The sequence below is a fragment of the Typopeltis vanoorti genome, chromosome 2, assembly GCF_054136105.1.
Source record: "Typopeltis vanoorti isolate ZY-2024b chromosome 2, IOZ_Tvanoo_1.0, whole genome shotgun sequence".
Taxonomy (NCBI): domain Eukaryota; kingdom Metazoa; phylum Arthropoda; class Arachnida; order Uropygi; family Thelyphonidae; genus Typopeltis; species Typopeltis vanoorti.
Window position 1 is genome coordinate 67,422,746 of NC_143550.1, and position 26,843 is coordinate 67,449,588.

Below are 26,843 nucleotides of genomic sequence, written 5' to 3' on the forward strand. Positions count from 1 at the left end.
CAGTTCCGCATATACTCGTACTTAACTGGATTTTCCACATGTTTTCTACCTTCCATGTCAAGGCCACGTGATCACTTTTCCCAAGTGATTCCATGGCTACCCCATGGAGGCAATGTAGCTACCTTAGTTATGGACTGGTCTTCTAATCCTATAACAAGGCACAACACTCTCGAATCCTAAATCCCTCCTTCACATTCTTCTTCAAGTAATTATCTCTCAGTAAGAAATTCCATTTCCTTCCTGCCTCACTTATGTGATCCTTACTCCTCCTAATCTATGTCTCCGAAATTGAAATCCCCCATAGGAATTACTTGACATATGCTCATTGCACTAAACTGCTGATGCATGTATTCCACATCATCCTTGCCATCCCTTGGTCTATAGCAACCTATTTGATGTTTTTGTTCTGTCGGCCATATTGACTCAGCAGCCATCTGCCCGAATCCGAATTAAAACCAACATTAGGCAATCCCCTGTCTACTCTATCCTCCCTGATAATACTAAATCCCTCACTTTCAATCCCTGTAGCTATGTCATCTGCTGTTGGCCAAGTCTCACTAATGCCTATACTTTTGGTGAGGGTTGCACTAAATAATGCTAAAATATCTTCTCTCTTATTCCTGATGCTTCCAGTATTAGCATACAGAAACTGTAACATCCCCTTAGGATCTTAACCACCTTTGCATCTTGAATTGACTACCCCATTCGATATTAGATTCGGAATTTGTTTTTTTTTTTGTGCACACACACACACACACACACACACACACACACACACACACACACACACACACACACACACACACACACACACACACACACACATTCGCTTCATGGGTACCTTCCCACACATTCATAGAATGCATTTACACGCACAGTCTTGCTAAATTCTTTAGCAAGATCCGAAAGTACTGTGACATGTCCATTTCTCATATCTGACTCGGCAGTCACTGTTATAAAACACAATCAAATCACTAAAGCGAGATGTATTCTTAACAAAACTATGCTGCCCTCTAGAAAGAGATAGAGAGAGAATTATGGTTACACATCATAATTAGTCTCTTCGGCATCTAACGATGCTGGATCAATGGCTTACCCAGAGGGGAAAAGGGTCCCTTGGTCCTTTTCCAGGGCCCCACAAAGAAAAAGGAAAAAACACTACAAAATTTTCCAAAAATCTTTTCCTAATTAATAAAATTCATATTTAAGTTAAGGGATATTAAATCCTTATTGTTTCTAGGCCGAATAAGAAACTCAAAGAGTTTCATGCCGAATATAGAAACTATATAAAGTTCGGCGATTCCAAGCGTAAGCAAATACCTGGATAGTGCAGCAACTGACCCTTGAAGATAGTGCAAGCTGAGGCAGCTCATAGAAAGGGTGGAGCAAGATCCGACCACTATTCTTGATATTTACCCATAATTTGAACTTAACTCCTAGGAGCTGTATTATTGTTCAACATTATGAGAGAAGGTCACTACTCAGACCGGTTTCGACCTTTTCTGAGGTCTCATCAGTGAGTAGGTAGACCTAGTTAATACCAAGTTTGTAGCGAACAGAACTTACATCCCTTCTATGAGAATTACCAAGAGGTGTCCTATTAAATTACTAATTATAATGAAGAGCCAAAGGCTTCAATTCGGCAACATGAACTTATTTAAGTTAAGGATATTAAATCCTTATTGCATACGAAATTCGGCATGAAACTCTTTGAGTTTCTTATTCGGCTAAGAAATAATAAGGATTTAATATCCCTTAACTTAAATAAGTTCATGTCGAATTGAAGCCTTTGGCTCTTCATTATAATTAGTAAAATTCATGTTTTTTTATTTATGTTGTCTCGTGTCTACTATTTCTATACTACTTATGAATTAGTGATCATTGCCGATGCTCAGTCATAGGTCGTATGCGATGCATAGTGTGTATTCTCAAGTCATCTACTCAACTCGGGCCCCCCCAAAAAAATTGAACCATGAGTGCATTACCACTCTAGAGTCTGCTACTGACCTATTTCCACCCTTATATAATGGAGTTATCTTGCCTTCCTTTCCTGATCAGAATTGTAATTGTGTTGAGACCCAAGTTGAATAACCAAGTTAGAGGAATTGCTAACTCTTTCACACATTTCTTCACCATCATGCTGATATCTCATGCACTCCAACTGCTGTGACCGCATCATGCTCTTGCTGAAGTTCCTTCATGTAGTTCTACCGCAGCTCCCAGGGATCCGGCTTACTTGATATCTTAACAACTCAACTAATTCTAAAACATTTTGCATTCACTAAGGTTATTCTTCCATTGTCATTATACTTAATAACAGATATAATATACATAATAATGTCATTATTAAGTAGATTAATTTTCTTTAATTAAGTGACTTTTCATGAAAAACATTTTAATTAGAATATTTACGGTATTAAATGAAATAGAAGCAGTTATTTGTTGAGTATAGGCATGCTAGAGTTGATCTCTTTGTAATATGTATAAAAAAATTTATCTAGATATCGAGGTAATTTGTGTTTTTGTCGAATTAGTCAGTGACAGAATTTTGCAATTCCCTTGCAACATTGGATTTTTTCCCCATTTCTTACATCTATTTTTAGCTTTTGGTATACGAAACCGAATATTTTTCTTATCATGGGCTAATCATGAATTTATTTGTTCAAAATTTTTTTTGAACAATTTTTTCCCACTTTGTTTTTGTATTTATTTATGAATGCATGTTTAATCCTATGAAAAAATGACATTTACCTCCAATTTACCTAAATTGGATTGTATTCCTTTTCTAGACCTTACTTCAGTTTCCGAGTTTAGTCGATATTTGGCAACACAAGCAATATATATATATATATATATATATATATATACACACACACACACACACACACACACACACACACACACACACACACACACACACACACACACACAACAAGGATACTAGCCGATGACTTCAGTAATAATCTTTAGTTCTGAAGTGTTCACCATGAAGCCTTCTTCTTAGTGATGAAACAAGTAATCTACATCCTTTTATATTCCCTTTTGGATAAAAAGGGTTTAGATTACTTGTTTTGTATGCAAGAAATCCGTTAACGTCTTTTATTCCCTTATAGGGAGCAGGAAACGCCGTTTTAGTCCTATCTAACTTTTGAGACTGAGTGTGTTTCAACTGATGATTGGCTATTGGTGGAGTTCAATTCTATTCACTGGCTACTGGTGGAGGTTAACCTCCGCCAGTAATTTTAATTTTATATAATTTTAATCAGCATCCGATGAAGGGAATTGCAAACACACGATACCATCTCTCAACCCATAATCCTAACATTATGTTTATTTTATGCAATGGTGTGGGTTCTGCAGTCGATTATCTTGAGTTTAAGGGACGAAAAACCCCAGTTTTCCGGGAGAAAAAACCCGCTTACCGTGTCAGAAATCGACCAACTTGGGAACTTGTTGATTCTAATTTCGATTCTAGTTGAGGACTAGAGTCGAAATTAGGTCTTTCTTTGAACGGCCCAGTACTGAGAAAGCAAACGCCACTTCTGTTGATCTACACAGGTCTTGGACTTGTTTTATTTTGATTATTTTCTTCTTTGTAGACAACTTCCCAACAGAAACTGTCGAGTAAAACAGATAAAAGCTATCAAATTCATTTTTTAATTTTTTTATTTTTTTTATGTTGAGCCCATACACGAGAGGTTGGTAGATAAATCTATAGTACATTAGTACTGTGTATTTTTTGATCTCCCATATTCTTTATTCATGAATGCTACTCCAGCTCAAGTTTCAGTCTATTTTTTCCTAAATCTTCTATTATTTGGTTTCTCCACCTCTTGGTCTTTTCTTTCCAATTTTCATTCCATACATTCTTGGCATTTTTCTCTAAATTCATTTGCCTTTTATGCTCCAAGCAAATTAAGTGAGAGTTCACAAGCATGTCTTCAACATATTCTGGATCATACTATATATATAATTATGTTTTTGAAAGTTTCCCAAACTTTTTCCAATTGATCCCAATCAAAGCCTTTTCCAAATCAAGAATGCCATAAGTAAGCTTTTTCCAAACTTCCAGTGTCTCTCCATCATTTACCTTAGAGTGAAAACAAAACCGCCAATTGAAAGCAAACTATTCTTCTTTTAGTCATTCCTCTATTATTGTTTCCTTCTATTTGTTGCCATATTCTTTCATAGATATTTGAAAATCATTCAGTAACTATACAGTAATATTATTCCTGTATAGTTACTCCACTCCCTACTTGAGACTACTATATCTATAGGAAAAGTGGTCCTCTTGGTTCAAATCATTAGATATCACTTTCTTTCTGTAGATCAGATCAGAAAGAAAGTGATACCTGAGAATTCAAGAGGGAAATCAACTGTCCCAGAACATTTTCTATTATTAACTATACTAGGGAATTTTACATTCTATATCTTACTTAATGTCTATTAAATTTCTGCCACACCTGTTTCCTTATGACCTATATTCAGTAAAATTTACTGCACTATGACTTTCATCTTTCTTTAACAGATGTCAAAAACAATGCTGCTATATTATCGCAAGTAATCTCTCTCTCTCTCTCTCAGTAATTAAAAGAGATCCGTTTCTTTTATTAAGAAATTTCAAGATATCTTTCAGATTGTTTAACAGATGCCAAAAATAATCATCAAACCTAACTCTATTTCAGCAGTCACATGATTTCCATCTTCATTTATTAAAAAACCTCATTGCAGAAGAGGAATGAGAAAAGTAAATTTTCACATTGCTTCTTCTTGTTCTATTTTTCATTAATGGATATAACATTTTCTTGTTTCTATTAGCATCGCCTTCCAATTTATATGTAAATTTAACCCAGCTTTTTATCTTTTCCTCTTTAATTATTTACTAATTATTATTATTACTATTACGGACAACTCTAAGGAGTCCTTAAACCCATCGAGGGAAGCCCTAAATATCATGTCAAGATCTATCAAACATTTGCGCAGTATCAATCATATTTTGATTTGAACTCATTCATATTCATTGCACCTACAACAGATTCTGGCAACCTATTCCACTCATTCACTAATCTCCAAAAAAAAAACCTAGTTCGAATACCCTTGCTAACTACACTCTTACTTTCCATGCATGGCTTCTAGTCCTCTCACCACCAGATCTGTTCTGAAAAATTTCCTATGAATTAATCTTACAAATTACTGAAGTGATTTTATATGTCTGAATCATATTACCCCTTTCCTGCCTATCAACCAATTTCTGTAACCCACAAATCTTCAACCTGTTATCGTAAGGTTCATTCCATAGACCTGCTACTATCTTGGTCACTCGCCTCTGGATCCTCTCCACCTCATTCTCATCACCAAGAAGCCCTGGCACCCAGATCTGCAAGAGTAGGCTTCAATTTCCTGGAGTACAGTTCCATCAATATGATATACAGCTGGTAATCTTTTCACCCCAAAATGCATAACCTTACACTTTGCCACATTAAATTAACATCCATTCTCCTTTTCCCAGTCTGCCAATCTATCCAAATCATCCTGCAAAATCATTTGTATTAAATATTGCTCTACCCTACTTTGCATCATCAGCAAATAACTGAACAGTTCCTCTCAGATCCTTTCCTATGTCATTAATGAAAACAAATTAAACAGTAGCGGTCTAAGAACAGAACCCTGCAGCACTGATCTAGTCCGTAGCCTTCTTTTGGGCTTTATTTCTGAAAAAAAAACTAGTCTTTGATATCTCTCCATCAACCACCATCCTATCTATTCACCAACTCTATATCCATCCCCATGTGCTGCAGTTTACCGAATAGAATTCCATGTGTATCCTGTCAAAGGCCTTTGCAAAGTCCAGCAGTATCTCTGTAAACCCATTACGTTTATCCAACTCAGCTCTCACTGTATTATAAAACGTGAACAAGTTACTGAGGCATGACTTACCCTTCACAAAACCATGCTGCCCTCCATACAGTATTCTATTTCCGTCTATCCATTCCTGTATTTTGCCCTTAACCAACTTTTCCAATACTTTGATAACAACTCCTGATATGCTGATCGGTCGGTAATTTGCTACATCAGTCTTAGAGCCTCATTTATGCAATGGAACGATTTTCCCTCTCTTTCCATCCCCTAATGACTTACCCAGAACTGAGACTTAGACTAAACAATATGGTCAAGGGCACTGACAATTCCCTCGCCGCTTCTTCACTCAAAACTCGAACTAGTATACTATTTAATTCCACAGCTGTGTTCACATTAAGTTTCTGTAATATGCAATGTACCTTCATTTGATTTACCTCAGTTCCTATATGAGCCTTTGGCTCTCTCTCTTCTTCCTGCAATATCACCACCTAGATGATATACTCTTGCAAATTGTTCACTTAGTAATTCTACTATTTCGACTGATTCAGTTACCTCCCTACGATCGGCATTCATTAACATCATTTTTCCATATACGTTCTTTCTTTTACTTGTAGCAATCAAAAGAACTGTTTGGTATTCTCTTTAGCCTGCATTGCTAGCTTCCTTTCATAATCTGCTTTTGCCTTTCATACCAAGCTAGATACCCTTCTGGCTGTGTCTTGTACTATTCATGTGCCCACAGGTCTCCTTTCCTCCTTAAATTCTCTCCACAATTGTTTCTTTTTTGCAGCTCCAGCTTAATGATGATATTCATCCATTTAACTCCCACTTGATTTACTCTAATGATTCTAGGTATGCAGTTTGCCATTACCCCCCCCCCCATCAAACACTCCTTTACCATTTCCCATGCACTATCATCATCCAGTCCATTCAATTTTACATGTCATAGCATCGATCCAAGTAATCTATTAAGCTTGTCATATTTATCAGTAATTCCACATATACCCCGCCTTAACCGAAAATTCCACACATTTAGCCACCTTCCAGGTCAAGACCATATGATCACTCTCACCAGTTGGTGGCAACGTTATAGACAAATTCTCAGATGCATTTACTAGATCGAGCACTCTCGAATCCCTAGTATACTCCATCACATGCTGTGTCAGATAATTATCTTTAGTAACTGCATAAATTCCATTTCCTTCCTCCCATGTGTTCCCCCTCTTCCTTCCAATCTATGTTCCCATAGTTGAAATCATCCTAATAATTACCTGTCCTTCACTCATTGAGTCTATTTGCCGATGCATAGTATCTCCATCATCTTTTCCATCCCCTGGTCTATAGCAGCAACAACTGTATACAGTATTTTGTTCTGCTGGCATCATACACCGGGTGGCCTTAAATGTGCCATTTTAACTGGCCTGCAGTTGAACTTCTACTCCCTTTGGTTGTTTTACATCGATTATTTATTTATGTTGATTATTTGTTTTATTATTTTAGCCCAGCCACTGGGGAGGGCAAGTTAGCCCATCTCAACGCCAGTCCCAAGCCCGGATAAATGGGGAGGGTTGGCGTTAGGAAGGGCATCCGGCCGTAAAAAACATGCCAAAACCAGGGATGAAATGTCGAATAACAGAGAAAGGACAACAGCTAGGACGTTCCCCGTAACGACTCGCAGTTCTGTCTCCCGAGGACTGTGAGAAGTGGGCTTGGGCTACCGAACCAAGGACGGGTTCGGCTAAAGAAGCGAGTCCAACAGAAAGAGAGAGTGTGTAAAGTAAGAATCGGGTCGCTGAATGTGGGTACAATGAATGAGAAGAGTATGGAGATAGTAGACATGATGAGAAGAAGGAAACTGAAGATCTTGTGCGTGCAGGAGACAAGATGGAAGGTCAATAAAGCAAAGGAGCTGGCGGAAGGATATAAACTGTTTTACAGCGGAGTGAATGAGAATGGAAGAAACGGAGTTGGAATCATCATCGACAAGGAGCTGGGGTGGAGTCTGCGATGTATGCCGGAAGAACGATCCGATTATGAGTGTTAAACTTGAGATTGGAGGAAGCGTGGCTGTGATAGTGTGTGGATACACTCCACAAGTAGGTTGTGATGAGGAGGAAAAAGAGGCATTCTGGAGAGAACTAGACCAGGTAGTAATGGAAATCCCTGATGGTGAGAGAGTGATCGTCGGAGCAAACCTGAATGGGCATGTAGGAAGGCGACGAAGTGCTGAAGAAAGGGTGCACGGGGGTTGGAGTAGTGGTGAAAGAAATGAAGAAGGTAAAAGAATCGTAGAGCATGCTGTGGCCTTCGACCTGGCTATAGCTAACACGTGGTTTAAGAAGAGAGTTGGACACCTGATAACTTATAAGAGTGGGGACAGGATGAGTCAGATTGACTATATTATGTACAGAAGGAGGTGAAAAACTGTAAACGGAGAAAGTGTAGCGGCACAGCACAGGTTGGTTGTGGTAGACTACGATATAAAAGGGGAAAAGAAGAATAGACGGAAATGGCGAAAAGATAGGAAAAATTAAAGTGGTGGAAATTGGAAGAGGAAGGTCCAAGGAATGAGTTTAAAGAAAAGGTATTGGAAGGAATGAAGTTACCAAAGTTACCAAAGGATATGGAAGAATGGTGGGACGTGAATAGTCGGAATATTAGAAAAATTGGAGAAGAGGTGCTCGGTATAACATCAGGAAAGGGACCGTCCGAGGATAAGGAGGCGTGGTGGTGGATGAGGAGGTGCAGTTGGAGATCAGGGAAAAGAAAGAGGCAAAGAAAAAAATGGGACATGACTGGAACAAGAGCCGACAAGGAGGCATATAGATTAGTAAAGAAAAGTGCAAAGAGAGCTATGGCAAGGGTGAAGGCGAGGGCAGTTGAAGAGGTTTATGAAGTACTGGAGAGAAACGGTGGTGAAGCTAAGTTGTTGAGAATAGCGAAAGCTAGAGATAAGGCCTCGAAAGACATAACATCAGTTAAGCAGATAAAGGACGCCACAGGAGTAGTACTACAAGAGGAGGACAAAATCAGAGGAAGATGGGAAGAATATTTTCGTAATCTACTAAATGAGGAGAATCCAAGAGAGAGGTGTGAGGATGGAGAGGAAAACGAAGGATCGGTACAGGACATAAGCAGAGAGGAAGTGTATTGGGCACTGAGAAAAACGAAGAATGGAAAGGCTGTGAAGGGGGGGGGGGGCAGACCTGGAGAAGTGTGGAGAAGCTTGAGCAGCGAGGGCCTAGACATGTTATGGGATCTGATGAGGAAAATAGCCCAACGGGAAAAGATACCAGAAGAATGGAGGAAAAGCATTCTCGTCCCAATCTACAAGGGAAAAGGAGATATTCAAGATTGTGGCAACTATAGAGGGATCAAGCTGATGTCACACACGTTGAAGATATGGGAAAGAGTAATTGAAGGAAGGATACGGCTGGAAACAAAAATTGGTGAGGAGCAGTTTGGATTTATCCCAGGAAGAGGGACAACGGATGCAATATTTGCGCTAAGCCGATTGATGGAGAAATATAGGGAGATGCAGGCGGAGCTACACATGGTGTTTATAGACCTGGAAAAGGCGTACGACAGAGTGGCCAGACAGGAGGTATGGAGGTGTACGAGGAAGAAGGGGGTGTCGGAAAAGTACGTGAGGCTGGTGAAGGAGATGCATTGGGGAGCGAAAACTCAGGTCAAGTCTAGTGTCGGCATGACAGAGGGGGTTCCCCATTGTCGTAGGGCTCCATCAGGGATCAAATCTGAGCCCCTACCTCTTTGATCTGGTCAAGGATGTACTAGTGGAGGACGTCAAGAAGGAGGCGCCAGGGAGCATGATGTTTGCCGATGATATATATCTCTGCGAATAATCCCGAGAGAAGCTTGAAAAGAGCCTGGATGAGTGGAGAAAAGTATTGGAGGAGAGAGGCATGAAAATTAACCGGGTAAAGACCTAATATATGTCAACGGGGAGTGAAGAGGATATGATTATACGACTCCAGGGTGAAAGGTTAACTTCAGGGAAGAAATTCAAGTACCTTGGGTTGGTCGTCCAGAGGAATGGTGACCTGGATGAGGAAATACAGCACCGAATAACATGCGGCTGGATGAACTGGAGGAAGATGAGCGGGGTACTGTGCGACAAGAGAGTGAGTTGTAAGATGAAAGGAAAGCTGTATAAGATGGTGGTGAGGCCGGCGATGCTCTATGGCGCGGAGACGTGGCCTATAACAAAGGCACAGGAGAGGAAGATGGAGGTGGCGGAGATGTGGATGTTAAGATGGATGAGTGGTGTGACAAAGAAGGACAGGATAAGGAATGACTACATCAGAGGAACGATCAAGGTGGGACCGATCGGCAAGAAAGTACAAGAAAGCAGGCTGAGGTGGTTCGGTCATGTAGAGAGGAGTATGTTGGTAAACGAGTGGAGCGTATGGAGGTGGAGGGAAGGAGGAAAAGAGGCAGGCCCAAACTCAGATGAAGGGATAAGGTGGCAGAGGATCTTAGGGAGAAAGGATGGAGTCGGGAAGATGCCCTGGACTGGAGAATCTGGAAGAAGAAGATTAAAGATGGGAACCCGTTTAACACGGGATAAGGCATAGCGAAAGAAGATTTGTTTTATTATTTTCCATTGTTCTTTCTCGAATTATTTTAATTTTTTGTGCCTTTTTCCTCAAAATACTATAAATCTATAACATGCTATTACTCTCGACAATCCGAGAATTTTTATTTAAGAATTTTTAATTTTTAATTTTAATTTATTTATATTTTTGCATAGTCGAGAAACACTGCTGCTCTGGAGACCAAACATGAAACTTTTTCAAGTAACATCAGGCTTCCATTATGCGAAGCGAGGACTGACAGTAGGTATCGAAATGCATCTATCATTTAAATGCTACCAAAAAGTTAAGATACAAAGTTGCACTGCACGTAAAGCTGTGAAATCCGAATATGAAATATTCATGCATCCTAAAGATTGTGTGTGTGTGTGAGAGAGAGAGAGAGAGAGAGAGAGAGAGAGAGAGAGAGAGAGAGAGAGAGAGAGAGTTAATAAGCAGCCCTTTTATAGCCGTAATAAAACTTTTGGAAATCGGTGGACAGCCATCAACGTTAGTTCATGGCTATACTATGATTTTCAAGGCATTGGGGGGGGGGAATAGCGTGAGTTTTACGATAGATTTTTATAAGTAAGGGATAGTTAAACAGTCGAGTTTTTTGCATCAAAAACTCTGACTGTGACAGAGATCTCATAACTCTGAAAGGAGTTAAAAATAGCCTAGCTATAAAATCTAGATGAAATCAAGATAAATAGATTTGTAGTGAATGGTGCTTGTGTAATGAGACATGGAAAGAAATAGCAATTTTTTAACAGTCGGTAGTATTGCTTCAGCCTTTTTGATTTGTGATGAAATCTATTCTCGAAGATTGAATAAGAAATGTAACCCAACTCACCTTGAACCTGATGACATCCTCCATCCTGGCCATTGTACCTCCCGTAACACAAGACTGGAATACGCTTGGAGCGACACTTACACCTAATGCTTCTGACGTCATACCTGTATCAGGATTGTTGGCTATGGCTCGGAAAGTTCCAAACAGAAGTACTAGAAGATGTTGAGCAGCAACAGGAAGTGAAGTGATGATCCTGGAATTACACAAATACTATTAAGTTCTAGCTCTAAAAATCACTCAATAGTTAAATTTATTGAATTTAGTCATCAATAAATCTTGAAATTACATCAATTTATCACAAAAAATGTATTGAACATTTAGATCAAATTTATTCATCCTTAAAAAAAAAAAAAAGCTTGAAATTAAAAACTGAACTTAAATTGACTTGTCCCAGATGTCCAAAATATGAACTTTCTGCTTCAACACATTTTCCATTTTTTTTCTTAATGAATAGTATATTCTATAACACAATTCTTTGTTAGCATTGATTTTGTCAAATACAGATTGGATTGTTGTTCCTAGATTTAAAAGTATCATAGGCTTTCTCAAGAATACTTCATTATTTAGTATTTCCTAAACAGAGAAATCCAATAAGGTACAGTAGTAATAGTGAGGTAAACACTCAATTGGCCACCGTTTGTCACGTAACCTGCTGGCAAAGTGTCAAGCAAGTTGGCATTGGACAACATAGTAAGGAGATGCTCCATTCTACATAAAGAGAGACTAGTTATCGTCTTGTCCCCGTTCAGCACTGGGAAAAAGTAAGAGTTCAACATTTGATAGAAATTTTCTTCCGTAGCTATGTCCTCAATAAAGTATGGTCAAATCAACACTTCAGTGTTCACATTCCACAGTTAGTTTTTCCTGGTTGGTTCAGTTGTTCTTGCCATGTACTACTAGGATTGTCTAAGTAGTTGTCTACATGCAATACCCGCAAATGTGCCGGATGATTTTGCCATTTATGAAGGCTTCTTCGGATTTGATGATCTTATTCATTAACTCTGGATCTTCTTTATGCAGATTATATCATCTACTAGAACAGTGCTTCCCAAACTTATGGACGTAACGCCCCCCTTGGAAAAATTAAAATATTTCGCGGCCCCCATCAAAAATTTTTTTTTAATACAGACATATATTATTATAATATTTATTGTATTTATATTCAATACAAAACATACACAGCGAATATCGCAAAAATCAAATGCAAATATTATATTTGTAACATCTTACATGCACATTTGACATGGCACACTTTAGTCTAAAGACATTTTAAATTTGTTTTCATTATTTCACGGCCTCCCCTTAACAAAACTAACGGCCCACAGATTGGAAAGGGCTGTACTAGAAGATAACAAAGACAGATCATGGAAGAAAATGATTTATTATTCTTCCTAATGGGAGTTTACAGATGTCTTCTACAGCACACAGGCATTTACACTCGTCTGTAAAATTTGTGTCAGAATAATAGCCTCAACGTATGCAATTTCAGCCTTTCTGACAGAACGGTGTCATCCTGAACCTAGCTGGTCAGCAAAAATTCCATATTCGTGGAATTATCGCATAATTAAAAAAAAAACATATTTGACAATTCTAACTACAACATAAACATAACCTAAGCTAATTAATACACTGTCGGAGACTTTTGACTACCTTGTCCATTATATATATATATATATACACACACACACACACACACACACACACACACACACTAGGGGGGGATACCCCCTGGCATCTACCGCGCCCAACCCCCCAGTGTTCAGGACAGGCAGACCGGTTCTCCTTGAATTCTGATGACTCGAATTTTGAAGCCTCGACACTCAGGATAGCCCCTGAGTGTCGAGTCTTAAAAAGGGGTGGCTCCGTCCCCCCTGGCGTCTAATTAACACACTGTCGGAGACTTTTGACTACCCTGTCCATTATATACATACATACACAAGGGGGATACGCCCCCTGGCGCCTAAGGCGCCCCCCCCCGTGTTCCGGACTGGTATGCCGGTTCTCCTTGAATTTTGAAGACTCGACACTCAGGGTAACCCCCTAAGTTTCAAAACGTTTCAAAAAACGTGATATAAAAAGGCTTATCATTTTATATATATATATATATACATATATATATACATATATATATATATATATATATATATATATATATATACACATATATATATACATATATATATATATATATATATACATACACACACACATACATATACACATACATACACATACACAGCTTGAAAATAAGTTAACGGGTACTCCCACGTGCAAGGTGCGTCGTGCTATGCAACGAGTCACGTGTTTGTAGCCGGTATAAATATCTGGTTTTCCCTTTTAGTCGTTTCCGACCGTAGATGACTGTGTAGGCATTGCCCACAAAGTATTCTTGGTGAGATTTTTACAGGGTAGTTCACCATTGCTTTCTTCAACCCCCCCCCCCCCCAATTTTTTCCGGGCTCGGGACCGGAAAAAATTGGGGGGGGGGGGTTGAATTCATGACCGCAATCCATGTGTGTTCACGGGGCCGGTTTGCCTGTTTTGGGGGTCGAAAAACTCGAGTTTCCGGGTGACCTCCCCCAATAGAGGTAGGGGGGTTTCACTGAGACCTGTTAACTCACCTTTAGTCGAAAAATGAGTTAGATAAAGATTCCTCACGTCACTAACGGGAATCGAACCCAGGTGTTTCCAATCAATAAGCTTCGTCTATACTGACTGAGTTATAGAGGCTCCGGTATAAATTGGAAGAATAATATGCTCCCAGGTCAGTGCAACTGTTTCCTGGTGAAATAGCTGCGGAAAATGGTAACTAACGGAGTATGAAATAAGCGTTTGGATAGGATGCCGTGTAGCAGGCCTACCTGCTCCGCAAATTGTTAACAATTTGGGCCATCCCAGGTCAATAATTAGTGATACCATACTGATATGGAAGGGTAGGGAGAAAACTGCAAGTGCTACCCACTGCGGGCGACTTACCACACTCGCCGAACAAGACCGTAGGGTGCTACGCGTGCTACGAAGGATAATATATAAAAATCACCATTTTAACCACCGCGACCACCAGACACGTTGAATGCGGAGTTTTGGGCATCGACTAGAACACGAATCTCTCTCGATGAGTCTGGACTTCCTGGAGGTGTTATATAATGATAATCTGCACAAAAACATTCAGAACCGAGGCTCACAATATGGGTCTCCATGGTTGGACCGCAATATGCAAACCTCACATTAGCCAAACTAACATGCAGCGTCATGTTCAGTTATGCAAAGAGCGTATACAATACATTGGGCCGTGGAAGCTTGAAAAGTTCTGTTCATGGAGCACGTATCACGTTACACCCTCTACCGAGCAGATGGAGGAGTGTGGATGCCCGGTTAACGTCTCTTACCTGAATGCATAACACTAACTATGAAATTCGGAGGTCATGTGATGATATAGTCCTGTTTTTTCCTTGGTTTTGTCCTGGACCTCTGTTTATGGTGCCACGAATATTGAACTCCGAGAGGTATCTGAACATTCTGGACAATGCAATGCTTCCTACTTTGTGGTTTCAACCGAACTGACCATTGTCTCTTTCAGCAAGACAATAGAAAGCTGGGTGCTGCTGCTGTAACTGCATGCTTTGCGGACATGAACGTTCGCAAAGAGCATCTTAACCCCCTACTGAACATCTGCGGGATGAACTGGAGTTCGGTGAGATCAAGAGACGTTTGCCCCACAACAATTCAGGACCTCATTACATGCCTACAGGAAGAATGCTCCAAAATTCCCATTTACCGCTATTGTACATTTCTGGAAATTATGCCCTTAGGGATTACTCCAGTCATCGCAGCGAAAGTAGGTCCTCCATCTTATTAAGATTAAGGTGGTGCCATGGCTATTTGTTCTTCAGGTCATCATGGCCCGTTGACTTCTTTCCAAGCAGTTATATATCAGTGGTGTTGCCTGAAGAATGTAAAATTTGGAAGAGAAGGACGAGGCTTACCTCCTTTGACTAGAATTCTGTTTCCTATTGTAAATATGGACAAAAAAGTTAGGCAAGTTTTTATATATAATATAAAGACTTGCCTACCATGTCAGCTCATACTTCACGCATGTAAAACAAATAGAACTCAGAAAACAAAAACAGCAACTAATAACAAATGACAATGATTGAATTGGTTGAAACAATAACCAATCACAGCGTCTAGGTGCTATTGTCTCAGCTCAGCCAACCTACCCCTTCTGAGCGCTTTGAAACTACTAGAACACTAAGAATTTGATCCGCTGCGCTATCTGTACATCTTTTCAAAGTGTACGTATTTTGAAGTTATATATACTGTATATATATATATATATATATATATATATATATATATATATATATATATATATATATGCACGTGTGTGTATGGTTTAATTTTTACCTGTGAATCTTAAGCCACCTTTCTTCTAATCCTTCTTCATCCATTACGTGAAAGAGTTTCTCCTCATTTTCCCAACCGAAAATGCCTCCAGGGAGCTTGCGCAGAAACTTCTAGTAGAAAGAAAGTAACAAATAGCAAAAGTTATAAATGAATGTATTTGAAAAATATACTATCGTATAAGTTATATATATACGTTTTGAAATTTTGCCATTTTCATTTTGTATTTTCGCCTTTATCTGCGTGTGCATGTGAGGAAGGGGTACATTTTTTTTTCTTGTATATGCATGCCTGTGTGTGTATTTTTTTTTTTTCAATGGAGAATAAGGGAATCGTGTTTTTTTTTTTTACATAACTTGGCATGTAGCTTGTTTATAATTTAAAAAAAAATCCAAATTCTTCAATCAGAAATCAAATTCTTTGTGCGGAACGACTTACCTTCAGTACAGATGCAATTGTATAGACAGGTGTATCTTCCATGTTAACCAAATAACCCCTCTGCAAGAAATGAATAAGCTTCTTCACACTCCCATGATGACCTGGAGCTCGAAATACGTTCCTCTTGTTGGGGGCCTCCTTATTCAACCTCAACAGCATGGTCTACAGAGAAAATAAAATAAAAAAAAAAAAAAAAAACAGTTGCACGTACTAAAATAAAAATCACATGCGACCTTTGTCAAATAACGGTAACTTCGGCCATAAAACAAATATGAAAAATGAAATCTCAAAGTTTCTTTGAGATTCTGTATCTTAATCTGAGCCATTAATAATCTAGGAATGGTAAAAGAAACAGTCAGAAAATTTGCAAGAATAAATGAAAGCCTTCAGTTTAAGATTGCAAATAAGTTACTCAGTTTTGATATACACGTTTAATGCAATTGCAGATTAAATAATCGTATTAGAATATTATAAAATTTATGATAATAGTTCGGGGATTTTTATGAAAGAATGCAGGTGTTTAAATTTCAAATATTTAATTAAAAATAAGATACCATAAAAATACCGCAAAAAGTAATTTGGAGTTTAAGGTTTATTCCTTTATTATTTGCAGTGAAGAAGTTCAGTGTGAGCACTCAATATACAGTATAATTCATCATGCAGCCAGTTTGTAACTTAACTCTTGATATGTGTTCCAATATTTCTAGGATAATTGTAAAATAAATGAAAAATCGACTAACGCTTTTTATTTCCCTATAATAAGTGAGCCGTTTAGACCCATTTTCCACCCTTATCTGATTCGCAGATAGCTGGCCTAAGATTCTCAGTGATTTTAAACGGTATCCGAGGAAGAGATCTCGGTAGACAAATGCTATAATTTCCTGGGCCTTTATCCTAACGCTGTATATTATAATCTGAAATATTGTGAGTTTTACGATCGATTTTATATATCAGTATCAGATGGATTACGAGCCCAAGAAATTCACTCTTTTCTAGCTATCCTCCTGCCATTCGGGCGACAAATATACCAAAGTTATGCTCAGATTTTCCAGAATGTCTGGCTGCTCCATTTAGTTTTAACATGATTATCAGATTCGAAGCTGTGGAAGAACAAAATTTTCTAACATACCAGAAAAAAAAAAGTTTCTCTGTAACAAAATTAGACCTATATTATTTGTTAGTATTCTCCAATATATTCACTTTATGGAAATCTCTTTGAGGTGTCTTAATTTTGAGTAAACCAACTTCCAAATCGATAATTGTTTCTGTTTACATTCCTTGAAATGTGGAATGCTGTTTCGTCTGAAAATATCGTTCTCTTTTATGATATACTCGTCGCGAAAGCTTTTATATGGATTTCAACAATATCCTGCAATATATGATGCACAATCATTTTCTTAGCTTAGTTGGAAAACAACTGATTTCGATTTTTGTCGTAACTAGAAGAATCATTATATGAACTTATTATTAATTTAACTGAAGGTAAACCAGCCATTTTCTGGATGTAGCAGGGTTTTCCTTCCGGAAACTTGGACATTTCATCCTTGATACAGGCAAATCGTCAGAAAACATACAAATTTAAAAAACACTGTTAATAACAGGAGATAGTGTAGTGTCTGGCTGGTTCATTATGTAGTATGTAGCTTATCACAAATTAAATAATATGCATATAAAGTTGTGTGGTGTTGAGTGTCCTTCCCCGATGGGTACTTTGATTCATTGAAAATTTCATATAATAATATGTTCTGAACAATTTGTAACTTCCAAGTTATAACGGCTCTAGAAAACAATTTTATAGAGCCGTTAAAGGTTTATAAGATATAAAGCCTCTATGAGAATTCTTTATTAAAATTGCAATATCCCGATTACAATATTTGATTACAAAATTAAGTGAATTAAATTATAATAATTAAAAACAAAATGAAGTAATCTGCAAAACATTTTAAATATCAAAAATGTCTATTGTAGGTACAGACATAAAAACTGCTTATCACAGGCAAAACAGCTATAATGTAACTGACACCTTCTCTTGTCTAAGTCAAAGACAAATAATAAGAGCAAGGTTAGAGATTACGTTCATTGAATGTATAACTCTGAATGATATGTAGGCCATAATAAATAAGGATGATCTGATTTGTTCCTTCACTATGTTAAATGTAGTTTAGGATTCGTTTTAAGTTCGACACCGATGGCAATACAATCTAGAGAACATAGCAAATCTAATCTAGCACATCTGAATCGGAATAATGGCAGAAGAAATACCCTATGAAAAATCTTTTAGTCAATAGTGAGTGCATTCAAATGACTTTGCAAGCAGGGAATCTTGATTACCTAGAACAAAGTCAAAAAATAAAATCTCCAAAACCACTAATGAAGTTTCTCTAGACTTTGAGACTTGACCATTTCTTTAGATCTCCAGGAGGGTCATTTATCTCAGTCCCTCCTTCCACTCATCTTCCTCCTGTGAATAAGCCAGAAAGTCCCTCCTATCCACAAAGGAAATCATAATGCATTAATCCTGACGATGAATGTTTTCTAAATACATAATACACAAACATGCTTACCAGTAAAGGACGGGGGATTCCGTTTTTACACGATTCCTCTAAGGGTAGCCCAAATTTCACCCTGGAAGAACACAAAACTTTCAGTAAGCAAAGCATGTAAGGGGGAACAGTGTATTTTGCAAATACATATTTTGATATGTAATATACTAATATGCATACAACTACACAAAGCTTAGACTTACTTTATTTTGTAAAGAGTTTAAATTTCTAGTAGATTAGAAAAGCAAACTTGTAATTTTTATTTGCTAAGGTTGTGGAGTTGTTCAGAAAGGGGGAAAACATTAAAAAATTATGTAATAATATTGGGCCTTTTTTTACATCATCCTATGCAGGAATGTTTTAATGGTATCGCTGTAAATTTGATATTCCGCGTACATTCAATTGTTTTAAAAATTTCCCAAATTTGGTGAAAGCGTAATGAAATGATCTTCAATTAAATCCTTGATATTTCAGTAGAAAATATAAGCACATAAAAGGATCGTAATATTCAGGTAAACAGTTTATGAGAATCGTATACATCAAGAATTTCAGTTGTTTCTTCAATAGTATATAATATTTCTGTGATATCAACAGTATGTACCTTTCCCATACGCTTTCCTACCATATTTTGCATACATATTGTTTGTTATCTCCTGAAGAGAGACCGTTACAGATTCCATTCTAGTTGCCGACTAGAGGCACTTTTTGAGGCCATGCTTCAGTTTCAGACTTAGTGTTTTTTTTAATCCTGCAGCTCAAAGAAAGTCGTCCTAGAACTCAAATTATTTCAGATATAATATTAGTTAGGGTTTAGGGACCTTATCTGCTATAATCTCTCAGCGGAAAAGTAAATTTTGGCCATCAATCCTCGAAAAAGCGAGTGAAGCTTAATGGAGCTCCCCTATTCCCTTTGAAAATAAGGCATTAGAGGATTTATTTTGTTTTGGCTTCCACTGGATTACCTGCACTGGATTACCTAAAAAAATCGTTATGGGTTCAATTGTAGTTGCCGACTAGAAGAAAGTTTTCTAGGCCTTTCTTTGACTGATTCCTCAGTTAGTCAATCTTTGATACACTCAAATCGAGTTTTTAGACAAGTAAGGTTCCTCCGGAAACGGGAGTTTTAATTTCTTAGTTAAAAATATATCGACTGTAGAACGCATAGTACGATTTAGGAGGACCACAAGATGGCTGCACTTGTCTGCAATAGCATCTCGCCTCAAAGTCTTCCTTTACTGATAATGTTGATGGATGAAGGTTTGAGTCTCGCGGTCCACTAATGTTCAAAAAAGTAAAGTGTTAAGTTATGACTAAAGGACCTCTGCCTATTTCCTTTGAAAATGAAAGGCGTTAGAAGATTTATTTATTATTGTTATGAATATGAAAGAAAAAATACAACTCACAGAGGAAATTTTAAAGAAATAGTACAAGCGCATGATTTTTTCAAATCTAAAATTTGTTACCCATTGCTACACTAGAAGAAACATCGTTCATGCCTTAGGACTAGTATCGAAATACCAAAAGTTTACATCATTGTATTTTATTACACTTTTTTTTTTTTTTGAAAAATGAATCATGCAGTATATTTGGATCATGTTCAAAATTATGTTTCTTGCTGTGAGTCACGAGAAATAGAAATTTAAAAAGCATTGACTGAGGGTATCAAGACATACAAATATTCTAAAATGAACACCGTTTTATTTTAATTTATTAATTAAGTTTCTTTTGCTTTATTTTCTCCTAATCTCTGGGATTGGAATAAGGTATTTGAAAACAGTTCGCGATCCCTTCTGAAGTCGCGACCTTTAATTTAGGCACCACCACTTGGTGATTCTCAACTTTTTTTTAATGTAATCTGGTGTTTGCTTTGAAAAAAATAATGAAAAACCAAAATGAATCAAGTAGCTCTGGCAACTTCCTCTGAAAATAAAGAGGCGTTAGAGGATTATTCATTTATTATTAAATGGTTGCAAAGCAGATGAGTAAAAAAAAAACATAATTTTCTTCCCCTGCTAAAAAAAAAAACGGATTGTGTCTGTGAATACAACAGAATGAAAGTACTGTACTTTTTGCCATTTTTTTTTTTTTTTTTTTTGGATTCAGCAGAAATTCAGAAAAACATTTTACTGTGATTGCGAAACGTCACTGTTATCAAACCTATTTTTAAATATCGCATATTCCTTAAGTATTTCAACAAGAATGAGGTAGAAACGTGTAATCATAAATGTAAAACAGAATATACTTTCGAAAGGCAAATAATAGTTAAATGCTAAAAAATAATACATAAAAAGCAACTCTCTCTCTCTCTCTGTAGAATCAAAACAAAGCAAAAGAAAGCTCCACATTTATGCTTGCACTCGTACATCCTTAAAATATCAAAAAAATGCAGTAAAGGACTAAAAACAAAACGACGTAAAAATTTCAATGCGTATTGTGAATATGTTGATTAACATAACCATCTAAACACACTTCTCTCGCTTTGATCGCGGTCTTTTTATCTAAGTTAATATCCAAAATAATCGAGTTGCGAAAAATGGACAGCGAACATTTAAAATTCCACACCACTGCATTGAGAATTTCGCTGAATTAATTAACGTGTCACACCATATGGGAAGACTGACAGAAGCTTTGATATGCCCAGCATGATGATCTTGTTAAAACTAGCAATGATCATTGTTTCTCTGTACATTTGTAGGTTATAAGAACTACGTACCCGAGATTGTAAATTGAGATATAATTTGGAAGGCAGAAACTCTGATCTTTGTAAGTCAATTTCACTTTCTTGGTGCTTGAAGGTAATATTTAGTTACAGTGAGATATCACGCAAATATACTTAAAAGCACGAAGTATCACTCATTTCAGCAACCAATATCATTCGGGTGAGGAAAATAATGGATAAGGAAAGTTTTTATTTGACAACGCTAATCTAAAGTCAATATGAGTCAAGAGAGGAAAGTGGAGGCGAAGAAACAGAAAGGAAGGAAAAATTGCAATTAGATGCGGAATATTTTAAAGCGAACATAAAACATTTCTTGAAATTATATCTAAATGTAAACCATTAATCCTGAATTATGCTTAAAAATTGAACAGTTAGTCTTACTACTTAGAGTGGTAATAGAATTAAGAATCAGAATTATTGATTTTTTGACAATTTCGAATCGATAACAAATTACCCAGAAACACCGAGGTACAATTTCGAGAAAAACCACTGATCTGTTGGTTCCAGTGGAATCAACAGATCGATATATAAATGCCGTTATTAAAAATTTTAAAAAAAGATTTCGTTAATTTTATAGTAGAAATTCAACTCCGAGGAAGTATATTTGTTAGTCCACTTTACAAACTAACAAAATACAGGAGAAAAAAAATGCAAACCAGATTTTTTTTTTTCAACTGAAATTATGGTCAATGCAACGAGGCCAGTATATTATGTTTGTGTTCTCTGTCCAGTTTCCTATTCTGAGCGAAGAAAAACTCGAGTTTCCAGGAGAAAGGAAAAAAAAAACAACTATCATCTCGTATAAAATAGGCTAACTCACTTTTACACGACGGTGTCCTTATAAAGGTTTCTCGTATTCTAGACAGGACTTGAACCCGAATCCTTTAGGATCAATGGAATCAATTTTCGGATTTAGAAAATATATTCAAGGTAAGCAGCCAATTTCGATTATTAATATTTTTATAAACATGAATTCTGTAAACTCTCAGAATTTTAGAATATTCCTAAATAAAGAAATATACTCCACCAAATTCCTAGGCAAGTGTATTGCTTTAGCTGTGGATATGTTAAGCTCCCACAGGTATTAAAACTTTATGCACCATCGATCAGTATAGATTTTACATATATTTTACTATATGTGAACTGTATCTATACTAATTTGTATACATTTGGCTAAACACGTGGGAGAACATCACTGATAATCTGTCATATTTACTTCATACCTAGCTTACTACTTTGCAGGTATGTAGTCATAATTTTGAGGTGGTATCAAAAACTGCAGCTTTCAAAGCTGTGACCATAAATTTCGGATGCCGTCAAAAATAATACCAGCATTAAAGTTGTCAAATCTTCTTAGAAAATCAAAGACCTAGTTTGTTTATTTTTCTGTTTGCAGCAACCCTCCGCATTGCATATTTATTTTATTTTATTTTTTCCCTCGTTCTTTCTGATTGGAAACTTCCGTTCCACAGCACTTGAAGCCCTTTTTCATCTCCGTTTCTGATAACGAGTTTAGGTGGGACAAAGATAAAAGCGGCACTGACTTCACGTGTTGTTCAAGCCACTGGCGCGCGCGCGCACGCAAGCACGCACACACACACACACACAGTTGTGTTTGTGTTGCGATTTACGACAAACGAACATGGGTTAGTAAATACAGGTAACAGTATAGAATTAGCTTAGTAATTCTATAGTTACCTGTTAAGTTCTTGCTTCACAGCGCCATCTCTAATAAATGTTTTCCTTTATATTAATTCACCTGACGTTTTCTAGAATTTTCAAACTGAGCTCACCCTTAGCTAATGAAAGAATTAACTGCTGCGACAAAATGTCGTATTAATACCAGTTAAAATTGCGATAAAAATTAAAAAAATAAAATAAAGTTATTATTGTTGTTGCTATTCGGTCAAGTAAATAACTATAAATAAATAAATCCGGCCTCTATCGTCTGTGGAAACATGCTATGCATCTCCAAATTTTTATGCTTTGAGCGAAGTGCTAATTAATAGGCTTCATCTATTTGAAGAATTCCTTTTAGTTTTTATTTAGTTATTGTTTCTTATATATTTACTATGATATTTTTATACGTAACTTACGTATAAATATAGTATGTTACGTCTAAATATTTCGTTTATTTATACGTAAAATTATCCCCCCACCCACACACACACTGTATTTTTGTATAAATTGTTACACTCCTGATTTTACTGCTCTCTGGACGAGTGCTCCGCTCTTCCCGTCCTAGTTACCCCGTGTGGGACAAATTTCAAGGGAAATCAGGAAAAGATTTTTCCCCAAAGGTGTCACAACTGGTATGGAAATAGGAAAACTACTGAATTTTCCCAGGTCCTAATTCCCACTAGTAGAGAAGTGAGGAGGTAAAAAAAAATATACACTTAGATAAAAGGAAAAGGTCACTATATATTAACTTCCATTGCACTGCACTGATTCATTGTGAGGATAAAAATAGTGAAGACAAGTGATTACCTGATGCAAGTATGGATTTGAAAGAGGAAACGACTGTGCTCCACGTAATGGTACCCTGATGGCACTTTTCAAAGGTTAGCAGTAGTTCCAAATAAAGACTTTTTATAGCAACGATGTTGAGACGTGGGCGGTGTAGTACTGAAAAGTTCATCAAAAAACTCGTACACTAAAAACTTCGATCACTGAATCGGACTCGAGAGAGAGAGAGATTTATTTGTGGCACCCAGAAAAGGGCAGAAGTTACACTGAATATGCGATCGTTAAAGAGAAAACTGCTACAACGAAAAAATCTATTTTGGGACTCGATAGAGAATTTTAAAGTACCTTCACCATAAGGTCAGAATTATGAACAGGAACTACAGGGAAGAAAGAGACTGGAGAGAATATCCTGAATATCAGTTTTGGAAGTATAATTTCATTAAATAAAGTACTTTCTTTCTTTCTTTCTTTCTTTTTTTGATGCCATAAATTATTCATTTTGTTTTTTTTATTTTCAATAAAAGAAAACCGAAAAAAAAGACATATCTTTGATTATCTTTATTTAAACATAAGTGAAAGGAAGAAAAATTACATTTTTTCAAACTTTCTCCATGAGGTTTGATCTATAAACACAAGAACCAAAAAGTGTTTTTTTTTTTTCCCCTACTTGCTGGAATAATAACAGGTTTAAATAAATCATACTGACTATGGTCTTCGTGCCACATTTCATAAATCCTTACTTTCGGTAAAACCAACATGACTGGACAAACTTATGGGGAAACGTAGTTTGGAAAGTAGACATCATGAGGTAATCACGCTATATATACCGATACAGTTTTAAAAGAAATAAATCACCCACATGTTCTCAAACGTTCAGGTTTTGTCCAAGGTAGAACGACTGACAATAATTATACAGTGTAGTTAGAGCATATGGTTTATTGATATCCGCTATATCCTCTGGCTATAAATAGGGTTTAATTTTATATCTGAAAGATAATTTTTAATCCCCCCCCCCAAAAAAAACAAACGCGCCCATGGGTCACAAAACCTAAAAAACGACAGAGCCACCGTGGAGAGACCAAATCTGTTCAAGTTTTCTGGGGATTCATAAGAGTAAAAAGTATGGGGAAGGCTATTCTAAAAACCAGAGGCAGATAGAATGAATGAAGATGAGATGGTGATTCAATACGTTTCAGCTGAACTGTGTATCGATGCTGACCAGCGGCTGCCGTGTTCATACATGACTGGAGGAAAGGAAGGAGTGATGATGGCCAGTTCAGTGGAATATCGCCCGTGAAAATGTCTATAAAACGATGTAATACAGAAAGAGAAAGAAAGCGATTGTAGGGAATCAGTGGATTAAAGCCCTTCTGGATACAATAAAACATTCTGAAGGAGGTTTAGGGTATATCACTCCAAACGCAAAGACAATATTATAAGGTCAGGTGGATTTAAAAACTTAAATATTCTTATATTAAATATTATATATATATATATATTAAATATTATATAACTATTTCTCGACCTTTGTTGAAATTATAGCCACGTTCAATTGTCAAAATATTTACAAAAACATTATACGACACAAATTCAACCGCCTCGTTCTACGAGTATTAGAATTCTAAAGGCAACGAAACATTTCATTAAGATGGCTGAAAGGAAATCCAGCGGCTGTATAATAAGAGGGGGGGGGGAGGTAGTTTAGAAAGTAGGCATGTATGCAAAGTGAAATTAATTACGAGATTCAGCTTCTTAGAAGTGGGGAAATAATTACTCCAAAATAATCACACGTCAGACAGGCTTTAATATTACCAAAACGCGGACGTAGAGCAGAGAAGAGAAATTATACTGTATGAGATCACGTAATCTAGAAGCCTTAGGGTATTTTATTAAGTTTCTGTGTGTTAAGAACAGATGCAGATGCCATTTACGAAGAATTAAAAAAAAAAAAAAGACAACTATGAAACAATTAAAACAGGTTTTATGATGACATACAAGTCCGTCCCCGCTCTCGTCCCCCCACCTCATTTTTAAAATAAAGACTAGAAAGTTTGAGATTGAGACAACGTTTCCCCATTTAGGCAGTATAACATTCCCTATTAATTTTAACAAATGCAGTTCAGAATGAAATACACGCGCGTGACAATCACCATAACCACAACTAGTGTATATTGGTTACAGAAGATGCCAATATATACATGTACAGGGTGGTCACGAAGGAGATTTAAACATTTAGATACAGAACCTAGAGATTTTTTTTATTAGTTATAATAAACCACTTATTTTAAACCCCCTTCTTCATTTATGGACCATCCTCTATAGCAGCGCTTCTTAAACTTTTTCCACTGGCGACCCGTTTTCTCCCTAGAAATTTTTAAGCGACCCCGGGTATATAAAATAGGTCTAGAAATCAAATATTCACTGATAATAAACCATAAAGAAATTAATTTTAAAACAATTCTTTGGTATACATATAATTTTACAATTTGCATAAAGAATTACAAACAATAGCTTCGAATCTGGATTAATTTTTGGTCGTTGCGCGTTCAGAAACCTTTTACTGTTGCCAAATTTTTCTCAACCTCCATATTTGGTTACGCGACCCCATTCGAGGTCGCGACCGACAGTTTAAGACGCTCTGCTGTATAGCACCTATAGACGCATCACTCAGTGACTGCCTCCTGGGAAGCCTTATAAAATTATTCTTATAAAACTCAAATATTCTTATATTAAGTATTTTTTAAAAACTATAAGCTATATTAAAAATCATAATATCCCCTAACACTCTACTAGGTAATGGAGATTTCCTATTATGAATTGCGATTAGAACGGTTTTTTTGTCTTTGTAATATTGTCGTATCTTATTAATGAACGATCATCGGCACTTGTTTTTTTAAACGAATCCATTAAAATATGTGGTATATTATTTGTGATGAAATTTTAATTCTTATATTGTCGGCCTTGTTGGC

The 26,843-nt window shown here is 36.8% G+C and overlaps 1 protein-coding gene across 2 annotated transcripts in view; it reads right to left on the bottom strand.

The window, feature by feature from the left end:
• Positions 1–26,843, bottom strand: part of LOC150109128 (rho GTPase-activating protein 20-like) — a 166,334-nt gene that overhangs the window by 90,685 nt on the left and 48,806 nt on the right. For both annotated transcript variants that reach the window (XM_090411718.1, XM_090411719.1), the window contains exons 2-5: positions 18,711–18,771; positions 16,147–16,308; positions 15,712–15,821; positions 11,305–11,497 (exon numbers count right to left, since the gene is read on the bottom strand). In XM_090411718.1, the coding sequence (XP_090267844.1) occupies positions 11,305–11,497; positions 15,712–15,821; positions 16,147–16,308; positions 18,711–18,771 (526 nt within the window). The remainder of the gene's footprint in view (positions 1–11,304; positions 11,498–15,711; positions 15,822–16,146; positions 16,309–18,710; positions 18,772–26,843) is intronic.